The sequence below is a fragment of the Antennarius striatus genome, chromosome 3, assembly GCF_040054535.1.
Source record: "Antennarius striatus isolate MH-2024 chromosome 3, ASM4005453v1, whole genome shotgun sequence".
Taxonomy (NCBI): domain Eukaryota; kingdom Metazoa; phylum Chordata; class Actinopteri; order Lophiiformes; family Antennariidae; genus Antennarius; species Antennarius striatus.
The window spans coordinates 27612694-27624183 of NC_090778.1; the positions used below are offsets into that span (position 1 = coordinate 27612694).

Sequence of the window (11490 nt, forward strand, 5' to 3'; positions counted from 1 at the left end):
TGACGAACTGCTGCGTACAAACCAGCACTGATTGACGTCAGCCTCAAATCCTTTCATGCATCTGCCAAACGAAAGAAAGAAGCAATAAATCAGTTCATTGGAGTCTTTGAGTGTTTCTCACTGTGCCTGACCACACAGCCATAGTGTTTGTTGAAGTCCTGGAAATCAGCCTACCTTCACTACAGCCCTGCATTAGGAGTATTTTATAACGGTATATAATGATCCATCCATTGTCAATATCGATTCTTCCGCTGTCACAGGCTGTCACGGTATATACTGTAATCATGTGTTAGTTATAACTGTACACATCTGTATACCTTTAGGAGGATGTTTGTTATTTTTTTTAACTTGTATTTGATCACATGCGTCTCGTCTTTAGAAGATGATGTCATCTTCAGGGATCATTCCTGCCATCAGCTGTCGCTCTGCACGACAGCTCACACCTGTCTGACAGACGCACACCTGTCAGCTGTTAGTTGTACTTTTGACCAAACTATCTGCATATTTCACATTTCATATTGCCATTGATATATTTTTGTATTTTATTGTTCCCACTTTAATGCTGTAAAGTGGAAATTGTAGTTTTAAATGGACAAAGTAATCTGTGTGCTTGTGGGTGGAGTTTAGCAAACCTCACATTTATTAGACTTTGTTTGACAGACACTTCCGTCATTTGAATCTCACCCGAGACAACAGAGGACATATCTATTGATAGCTTTTATCGCCATTGATCACTTGATTTATCAGCAACCCGAGGATCAGAACCCACCATCTCGCCCACAAACTCAGGTAAACGCCAGATAAATTTATCTAAAAAAATAGAAAAACTTTACGTTCATCCAGATTTATATAAATATGCAGTCAAAGATATGCGACATTTCCATGGAAATCCACATTTCAGATTATTAAGGAAGAAGAATTGCATTCGCATTCGCTTAAATATGTTTACAGCAACTCATACTAAATTGATTCTGCTTATTTAATTGCAGACCTTCAGTCAGTTTAAGAGAAATAAAAATATTAGTGAAATAAATGAGAAATATGTACTGATTCAAAGTTAATACTGTAATCTAGTTTCTGGAAAATCCGCCATCGAAAGTTGTTTTAGTCAATCCACTGGATGTTAAGAAAGTTCTTGAAAACCGGTCCTACAAGTCACCCACAAATAGAATGCAGCAGTGGAGGAGAGGAAATGTTCTGTAGTTTTAGTGATACGTCTAAAGGTTCATCAGAACCGGAAAATTTTAAGTACAGTGGAGTTATGTCCTGAAAATAACCCACAATCGACAAAATCTGCAACGTGGTAAGCTTATTAATTGCATGCCAACAGGCCCCTAGTGTGTTGTGTTTGTGCAGGGGCCGGTAAGCAGTGTTTGTGTGCTCTAACTAACACACACACACACACACACACACACACACACACACACACACACACACACACACACACACACACACACACACACACACACACACACACATATATATATACATATATACATATATATATACACATGTATATATGTATATACATGCATATATATACATGCATATATATATACATGCATATACATGCATGTGTGTATGTATATATATATATATATATATATATATATATATATATATATATATATATATATACATGTATATATGCATGTACAAGTGTGGATAATAAAAGTGATTTAATCTTTAATGTTTTACAATTATACATGCTTTATGGCTGTAGAACCCCTCACTACACAATTAATATACGTTTTTCTCAGACAACCATGAACATTTTCACAATTTAATGTCGTCTTTAAACTCTCAAAGTTCGAACCTGAGTAGAAAAATCAGTCCAGGAGTATAATTATGTGTGGATAATGTTGGTATCCATGGCAGCACCATGTTCTTTTTCCTGCAGTCACTGATCAACAAAGCTAAAGCTGAAGCTAAAGCCAAAGCAGACTCCATCATTAAAATGGTCTTTTGTTGTGGACAGTTCCAACCCTTTTATTCATCCTTGTTGAAACTTATTACTACTGTCGTTTTGGTGTTATTTTCTGCTTTCTTCGTGTAGCAAACTGAAGACTCATTTATTCCGTAACGGCCCCCACAGCCATAGAACTTCTACCTTCCTTTTTTCATGTTCACAAGTCCAAGTTTTTGTGCGTTGGTCTTTCGCTGTCTCTTGGGGGCTAATGCTATTATCAGAATGATTTCTACTTTATATAAATCTTTTGGGGGGGGGGTTTTGAGTCAGTGTGGCCTCGACTAATAAAAGTCATCTTTAATTATTTTACATTGTAATTATTCCGTCTTCAGGAAGAAATGATTCCTGCCTCTGACGTCTCCTGCAGTGTGACAGGATGTCTGCGAAGGCATCAGGTGAGTCCTGTCAGGATGTTTCTGTTCATTCACCATTTAGATTTAGGATCAAACTTTGCACTGGAAATTTAAATGCCATCAGTGTGATTAACATGCAATGATCTATCGATTACGTGTCACCACATAACCTAACAGCTGCGCTTCCTTGTGTACACAGGTGATCTTCCGGTTTTGAGGCAAAACAGTTTAGAATTCCTGCCACCTGAACGTGGGTCAAACTAAGTTGTCCTGCTGTGTTGCATTTTTCTATAGGGACAAGACTTTAAACTATATGTGGATAAATGCTTTAATCTTTTCTAAAATCTTCACAGTTTCCGAGCAGGGGCTCGTTCTGCTGGGGGGCAGCACGTCTGAGAGGAGTTCACCAGGAGAGCTCATGCTGGGAGAGACTCGGTTTGACATAAATTCAGACGAGGAGGTCAGAGGAGGCTTCAAGGAGAAAGACGTTGTTCTCATTATAACACTGGATCTGCTGCGTCTCAACATCTCTCCACAAACTTGGGGAACTTGTGACAAACTGTGAGACTCTCTGGTCCTGGACCTCTCGTCTTCCTTCTGCTTCTACAGTTTGAAGACTCCACTGAAGAACACAAACACAATTTAATGGCTCTTGAAACTCTTTGGTGACCAATCAGTAGATGGGTGCTGATATGACCCCCCCGCAGCGGGGAGAATCTGAATTTGGAGAAGGAAAACATATGGAACAGCCACCCGGTGAAGAAATGATCCAAACATGTGAAAACCCACACCTGGAACTAAACACCTGTTCTGGTCCAGAACCGTTGGCCTGCTTGTGTCACATCAGAAAAGACATCGGATGCTGTGATGCCTCAGCTGCACTGGAAGACCAAAACCCGGAGCAGAGGGGAACACAGCCTTCAGTCAAAGGTACGAACAAAACAATCTGCTGAGTTTGTTAGCAATGGATTTATTAGTTATGAACAAATGAAGGGGATATGTTCGATGCCCATTGTGCGGTCCTTTACATTTAAACACCAGTGACGTTGGCAGCGCTAGAGGAGGGTGAGTGACAATCAACTTGCAGAATCTCCCTCCCAATGCATGAGCCGTTCATGCTGCGACAACGCCCCCTGCTGGTGATGTACCGGTGCTGTTGCCTGACTCTTAAGTCTTAACTCCATGGCCTCCAGCTTGCAGGGGAATCACAACTTTGTCCCTGCTCTCTTACCCAGCCCTCCTCCGTTTCTCTGCTTTAACTTCATGTCTTATCTGTCTCATTGTGACTGTAGGTAACTCTCTCTGTTGTCCTACAGCATCTGGATTCAGGATTGTCCTGCTGGGGAAAAACCAGGATGAACAGAAAAGACTTGCAAGCTTCATTCTTGATAAACAAATTCATGAGCAAAAGACATCCAGACAATGCGTGGCAACCATGGAAACTTTGCAGAGGAATCCTGTAAACGACAGCGAAATCCCCAAACTTCCTCAGTTTGTCAGTGGAGGCCGTGAGATCAGAGATGAAGACCTGTTTGAAGAGCACGCCACATCTGCCTAGTTTCCCTTTCTGCCGCAATGCAACCCGAGCAGCACCGCTCCATACGTGTACCTCCAACACTCATCCCTCTCATCTCACGCAATTCATTCTTGCAATTATAAATTTAACTGATTGGCTGCCAGCACTTTGGAGCGATTCATCTCCTTCAATGGACTTTCTTCAATGGACTTTCTTTCTCCAGAAAATGTGGCGAGACACACACACACACACACACACACACACTCACGCACATGCAACTACATATACAAAATCTGAAGTGGAGCTAACTCCTTGGCCAAATACCAGATGATTTCGCCGTACTCATATGCAACTGTAAATAAGTTAAAACATGGCGACACTTATGTGTGTGTTCACTATGAAGCTGAATACACACTGAGCGGGAACTCACACACATACATAAGGACGCTATGCATATATGTACATGGACCAAAGATAACTAGTTATCCAAATACTAGATGACTTCACCGTACTCATATGCAACTGTAAATAAGTTAAAATGTGGCAACACTTACTTATGTGTGTGTTCACTATGACGCTGAAGACACACCGAGTGGGAACTCACGCACATTCATAAGAATGCTATTCACATCTGTACATGGACCAAAGTGAAGCTAACTAGTTAGCCAAATTCTAGATGACTTCACCATACTCATATGCAACTGTCTTCTTCTTTGATTCGTATGTTTGATTTGGTAAAAGTTTTACGTCGGATGCCTTTCCTGACACAACCCTCTGTATTTATCTGGGCTTAGGACCGGCACAATAAGACACTGGCTTGTGTCATCTTGCGGCTACATTACTCATATGCAACTGTAAATAAGTTAAAACGTGTCGACACTTACTTATGTGTGTGTTCACTTTGACGCTGAAGACACACCGAGCGGGAACTCACGCAAATTCATAAGGACGCTATGCATACCTGTACATGGACCAATGTGAAGATAACTAGTTAGCCAAATACTAGATGACTTCACCATACTCATAGGCAACTGTAAATTAGATAAAACGTGGTGACATGAAACTGCGTGTGTTTGCTATGACGGTGAGGACACACCCAGCTGGAACACACGCATCCAGGCTACATACACAGACTGACGTGGAGCTAACTAGTTGTCCAAATACAAGATGACTTCACCATAATAAGATAAAAACGTGATGACACTTACTTATGTGTGTGTTCACTATGACGCTGAAAACACATTGAGCGGGAACTCAAGCACATACATAAGGAAGCTACGTACATCTGTGCATGGGCCAAAGTTAAGATAACTAGTTAGCCAAATTCTAGATGACTTCACCGTACTCATATGCAACTGTAAATAAGTTAAAATGTGGCAACACTTACTTATGTGTGTGTTCACTATGACGCTGAAGACACACCGAGCGGGAACTCACGCAAATTCATAAGGACGCTATGCATACCTGTACATGGACCAAAGTGAAGATAACTAGTTAGCCAAATACTAGATGACTTCACCATACTCATAGGCAACTGTAAATTAGATAAAACGTGGTGACATGAAAATGCGTGTGTTTGCTATGACGGTGAGGACACACCCAGCTGGAACACACACACAGACACACACATTCAGGCTACACACACACAGACTGACGTGGAGCTAACTAGTTATCCAAATACTAGATGACTTCACCACACTCATAGGCAACTGTAAATAAGATAAAAACTTGGCGACACTTACTTGTGTGGATTCACTATGACGCTGAAGACACAATGAATGTGAACCCACGCACACACAAAAGCAAGCTACACATTTACCGATAGAAGCAAAGCTAAATAGTTAGCAAAATACAAGATGTCTTCACCATGTATAGCGACTGTAGATAAGATGTGGAGATGCTTACATCTGCATGGGTTCACTATGACGCCAAAGACACTGAACGCAAACACATGCACACATATAAGCAGGCTGCACATACACTGATCAAAACCGAAACTAAGTACAGTAGTTAGCTACATACAAGATGACTTCATCATATATAAAAGCAACTGTAAGTTAGATAAAATGTAGCAACACTTTGCATGTGTTCACTATGATGCTGAGGATACACTGAATGTGAACACATGCATGAGCCCACACACATGCAGGCTACACAATGATTGTCTGAAGTGGAGCTAACTACCTAGCCACATATAAAGTGACTTCACCATACTCATAAGCAACTGTAAAAAGATTGTAAAAAAGTGGCGATACTACCCTGTTTGCAGTTGCTTGGTGGGGAGTGATCCTTTTATTAGATTCTGTCAAGGCAAAGCCTCGTTTGTACTGACCCTCATTGTTGAAGCAAGCTGAAGTGAAGTGGTTTGTACAGACAAACATACTTGCAAGAAATCTAATCAACTGGTTATTAAAAATGAAATGTAACCACATTGTCTTCTGTTCTTCTTTGGCTGGGACAGAGTTTAAGCACTTCTGATGATCTGAACAATCAACAACTGAACAACTTTCACGTCTATCTCGGAGAAACGACATTGCGAAACACTTCTACCTTAGCCCTGGATACAAAGAAAATCACCTCGGGGATGAACACGCCCTTTACCCAGGGAGAGGGGGTGTTTTACATAATAGGACCCCTTTAAGACACTCCTTGACCATCAGCACAGGCAAGGTGGATGAAGCTACTTGGAGTATGAAGAACCTCATTGAAGCCTGTGGATGAAGACACCACCGCATGTTTGCCGATGACCACACAACATTAAGAAGATCGAGAACGATGTGTGTGAAAACAAAAGAGCCGTCCTCAACATCGCTGAAGAGATGATCAGAATGAACCCTGAACTTGTCAAACCAGCTTTAAACCTGGTTATGTGTGCTCAGAGAGGAACATGTGGCAAGACATTAGAATGTGCTACAAGTCTAAGAGAGAAAATAATTAGTAATAATAATAATAATAATAGTTGAAAAAGAATACTCTCTACTTGTCTAAATCCTGGCTGTGGCGAAAAGTCTGACTGAGTCTGGTTATAGTTTTTCATCCAATGAAAGAAATTTTATTACTTTAAATGTTGAAACTTGTATGAATTTTCTATTTGATTTAAAATAAGTTTGCTTTCAAAGTTCTTTGATTTGGTCAGTTTGACTGAAAAGAAAACTTTTATTCTTTATCACTAACAGCTGCTTCAGTTAGAACACAGCCCCCAACTTTCACTTCTTCCATGTTTATTTGTTTGAACTTCTCCTGGAGCAAAGTTCATTTTAATTCCCACAGTTTTATTACCCATGAACGCCACATAACAGAAATGAGTAGGAGGGTCTGCATTTTACACTAAATGAAACTATTTCCACAAGTTCCTGTTCATGAGTTTCAGGTTGAAAAGTTATTTATTACTGCTCGTTTTTCTTTTATCCCTTGTAAGAATAAAATGTTCTGCACATAATTTTCAAACCAGAACATGAGAAAGAACTTATGTCACCTACACATCTGTACCATCTGCTGTGATGGACCAATCACGGTTCTCCTTGGAGCCTTGGAACACTGGAACACCTCGAACCGGTTCCATAGCGCTTCCCCTTGACAGATACCAGCTCCGGCCAATCAGATTGAACCCTAAGTGTCTTGCTCACCTGGACCAATCAGAGCGCAAGTTCAAGGAACGTTACCTTTTATGGATAACGCCGACAAAGCGCCACAACTGAGCGTCAATAAAACCGCTGCGGTTGAGGTTCCGTTGCTGCATTTGGCGACCGGAGCGGAGACACACGTGAGACTTCACCCACGACACGCGCGCCTGACGCTCACCTGCCCAGGTAGGACACCGTTTCTGGATGCTTCAACTTTCGTTTTGAACAGCTAAGACATTTACAGCTCATGTTAACGAGGATGATGTCACCCAGGTGACGTTTTGAAGCTTTTGAACAACCGACTTGAGAAAATATGATTTCCTGAAGCTGAAAAACTTTTAAAACCCTTTGCATCAAGACTTTTACATTTCACCAATATTTACGCCTGTTTTAACTGATCTATAAGTTGTGATTGAAATCTTGTAAAAATATTGACTAACCAAAAATATAAGTCTTGACCAGCAGTTAAACAGAAGTTTAAAAACTTGAAAAAAACACTTAAATATGTAGAAAGAAGAGATTCATAAAATTGTCACCAAAACCTTATGAATGACCCACTAAACTGCATTACCACGACCACACCTTTACTTCCCTGAAAGATGTGATGGTATTTTATGCAGGGGCTGCTCCTCCTCCTCAGTCCAGCTTCCCCTTCCTCATTTGGAACCAAGCGTTAGTCGCCTCCTCTGATCTCTTTTACAACATGATTTCACAATTTCCGTTTGCGGCACATGTGTGATCTGATCTGCAAGCGATCATTCCACAACGCTGGAGGCCAAATAAATTAACACAAACCTGTTGGAGGGATTAAGTCCTCATTTAAAACCTTGTTGACTGACTTTTATAAAAAATCCTTAAATGTTAGTCAATGAGGACCACCTGCAGTTCTTGGAACAGCTCTGACCTGGATAAATGAGAACCCACAGATGTTGACAATAATGGGTATCAGGGGTGTCTCGTTGGGTTCTGCTGAGAATAATCACATGACTTGTTGTTTCCTGTCAGACATGGATGACGATGTTGCTGCTCTCGTTGTTGACAACGGCTCCGGCATGTGCAAAGCCGGATTTGCCGGAGACGATGCCCCCCGTGCCGTGTTCCCATCCATCGTGGGTCGCCCCAGACACCAGGTATGGAGACGTCGTGTGTCCTCACTGGAAAAGATGTATGAAGGTGAAGAGTGATCGTAACGCTGCGTTTGTGTGCAGGGCGTGATGGTTGGAATGGGACAGAAGGACAGCTACGTGGGAGACGAGGCCCAGAGCAAGAGGGGCATCCTGACCCTGAAGTACCCCATCGAACACGGCATCGTCACCAACTGGGATGACATGGAGAAGGTGACTATTACATGTTGGTAGAGATAGTTTCTCAATTGCTAACTTTCATCTCCAGCTGCTCGTATCCTCACTGGGGTTCTGGTTCCTTCCTTCACCTTTCCACTGAAGTCTGGTCAGGAGCTTACTGATTATATGATCTTCTCTCCTGTCCTGCAGATCTGGCATCACACCTTCTACAACGAGCTCCGTGTCGCTCCTGAGGAGCATCCTGTCCTGCTGACTGAGGCTCCCCTCAACCCCAAAGCCAACAGGGAGAAGATGACACAGGTGTGTTGACAACCGTTTTGTTTAATGTTCTAAATGTGCTAATTTCATAGTCAAAGTCAGGAACTGTAAGTGCAGGCCTGAAGTTGATATGTTCTCCAGTGACACCTGTCATCTGTCTGATCCAGATCATGTTTGAGACCTTCAACAGTCCTGCCATGTATGTGGCCATCCAGGCCGTCCTGTCGCTGTACGCCTCTGGTCGTACCACAGGTGAGACATCCGACCTGTCCAACCTTATCTTTCCTAAGTTTCCCACAGACCTTAAGGTCATGCATTTTATTTGGCATTAAGCTGTGTTAGAGTATCACCTAGTGGCAATAAGTAGAACTGCGGCTCAGTGTTTCTCTTCTCACAGGTATTGTGATGGACTCTGGAGATGGTGTCACCCACACCGTACCCATCTATGAGGGCTACGCTCTTCCTCACGCCATCCTCCGTCTGGATCTGGCTGGCAGAGATCTGACCGACTACCTGATGAAGATCCTGACAGAGAGAGGCTACAGCTTCACCACCACAGGTGGAGTTTGATGGTCCAAAGGGAATTCAGTTATTTTCTATTTTGCGGTTCTAACTTGTATGTCTTAACTCTAGCTGAGCGTGAGATCGTGCGTGACATCAAGGAGAAGCTCTGCTACGTGGCTCTGGACTTCGAGCAGGAAATGCAGACAGCAGCTAGTTCTTCCTCCCTGGAGAAGAGCTATGAGCTTCCTGATGGACAGGTCATCACCATCGGCAACGAGAGGTTCCGCTGCCCCGAGGCGCTCTTCCAGCCCTCATTCCTGGGTGGGTAAATTGGGCAGTCTCATTTTTATTGTGGTTTTATTCCACTGATTGTTACCAAACGTGCAGCAAATATGAAATGTCTTGTTCCATCTACGTCTTCAGGAATGGAGTCTGCTGGCATCCATGAGACGACCTACAACAGCATCATGAAGTGTGACGTGGACATCCGTAAAGACCTGTATGCCAACACCGTGCTGTCTGGTGGCACCACCATGTACCCCGGCATCGCCGACCGTATGCAGAAGGAGATCAGTGCCCTGGCTCCACCCACCATGAAAATCAAGGTGGGCTTTAATTTTCTGTTGCAGACCCATGAAGCTTTTCAGAGGCCTGTTCTGTCTAAACTACATTTTCAATGTAGAACATTTGTTAAACTGAAGTTTAATGACAGGAAATGCTCCAAAGTTGCGTTTTTGTCAGAACTGATTCACAGTTCAGTTCTTTCCTCCATCATAACCAAATCTTTCAAATATTTTGGCATGAAGCCAATCAGATCTGGTTGGTCAAAGTTTATATTTGGACTCGAGGCATCAGTGCTCACTTTCCTTTTCCTATCCTCCAGATCATCGCTCCCCCAGAGAGGAAATACTCCGTCTGGATCGGTGGCTCCATCCTGGCCTCCCTGTCCACCTTCCAGCAGATGTGGATCAGCAAGCAGGAGTACGATGAGTCCGGTCCCTCCATCGTCCACAGGAAGTGCTTCTAGAAAGTTCCTCATCTGACACGACTATCCAACAATGATGCCAACTGGATCCTGTGAAATGCATCATCTGTGTGCTGGAACTGATATTCTAACTGGTGCAGAAAGAGTATTTGGATGCTGATACCACAACTTCAATAAAATTTAACTAGTCAGGATATGGACAAGAGCGACAAAGTGGTGAAAAATAGTGGCATCTGCTACACTTGTTTTATTACTAGCAGTTGTCATGGTGGTAACAAGCTGTAGATCGTTTTCCTTGTCTAATGGTCCACTAGATGTCAGTCTGAAGCTCACATCATGAAATCATTTGTATTGTCTCCCTGTAGCACACCATTCTTTTTGTAAACAAATCTGTTCTTCCAGTAATTTCATGTCAGGTATCTGTGTGCTGTCATGACTCGGGTAATGTTTTGTATTATGGACTCAGGGTTCAAGTAAAATAACTTGGTTTCATGGATTTGTCTCGTGCTTCCAATTGATGCTCTCCACAAGGGTACACACGTCTACTCGGCCAATATTTTACTTTCATCTTTTCTTCAAAGGATTCTAAAAGTAATCAAAGATACTGCAGTATTACACCTTTGTATTACTAAATATACACAACAGAAGGCAATACTGAAACGATTAAAAAATGAGTAGTCCATTTGTTAAATCTTAGTTCCACTGTATGTTAGCACTAGCATGTACCTAGATTAAATCGTCTCCTTGTCCTTGGTGCACCTTTTTCAATCAACCAAAGGCCAATGTTGTAAAAATCCAAACATTAGTTTAATATGAGAGATGTTAGCCTAATCTGTGGCAGTGGTCCCCAACCTTCGTTATTCCACAGACCAGTTTACCAATCGCATGACGGCTAAAGCAGAGAGATGTGTGTACAAGTTATGTCTAAAGTCCAATAATCATGAGCTGTATGTGTGTTCTGTTGGAAGTCCTTGGTCC

General features: G+C 42.2%; 1 protein-coding gene and 1 long non-coding RNA gene across 2 annotated transcripts; both read left to right on the plus strand.

The window, feature by feature from the left end:
* The first annotated feature begins 680 nt into the window (after positions 1-680).
* On the plus strand, positions 681-6733 carry LOC137592918 (uncharacterized). The gene is made up of 5 exons (XR_011035048.1): positions 681-789; positions 2302-2364; positions 2522-2572; positions 2676-3252; positions 3639-6733. It is a non-coding gene; the product is annotated as an uncharacterized lncRNA (long non-coding RNA).
* Positions 6734-7519: 786 nt separating this feature from the next.
* LOC137593203 (actin, cytoplasmic 1-like) lies at positions 7520-10913 on the plus strand. Its single transcript, XM_068311863.1, has 9 exons — positions 7520-7647; positions 8467-8591; positions 8670-8798; positions 8955-9065; positions 9191-9275; positions 9421-9582; positions 9657-9848; positions 9951-10132; positions 10411-10913. Exons 2-9 carry the CDS (start codon positions 8469-8471, stop codon positions 10552-10554), a joined length of 1128 nt encoding a protein of 375 aa, XP_068167964.1. The 5' UTR covers positions 7520-7647; positions 8467-8468; the 3' UTR covers positions 10555-10913.
* The last annotated feature ends 577 nt before the right edge of the window (positions 10914-11490 follow it).

Bases quoted from the DNA above. Each gene is read 5' to 3' on its own strand.
- LOC137593203 (XM_068311863.1), top strand. From the start codon at position 8,469: ATGGATGACGATGTTGCTGCTCTCGTTGTTGACAACGGCTCCGGCATG. The intron at 8,592-8,669 runs GTATGGAGACGT...GTTTGTGTGCAG, and splicing joins TGGGTCGCCCCAGACACCAG to GGCGTGATGGTTGGAATGGG. The intron at 9,583-9,656 runs GTGGAGTTTGAT...TCTTAACTCTAG, and splicing joins CTACAGCTTCACCACCACAG to CTGAGCGTGAGATCGTGCGT.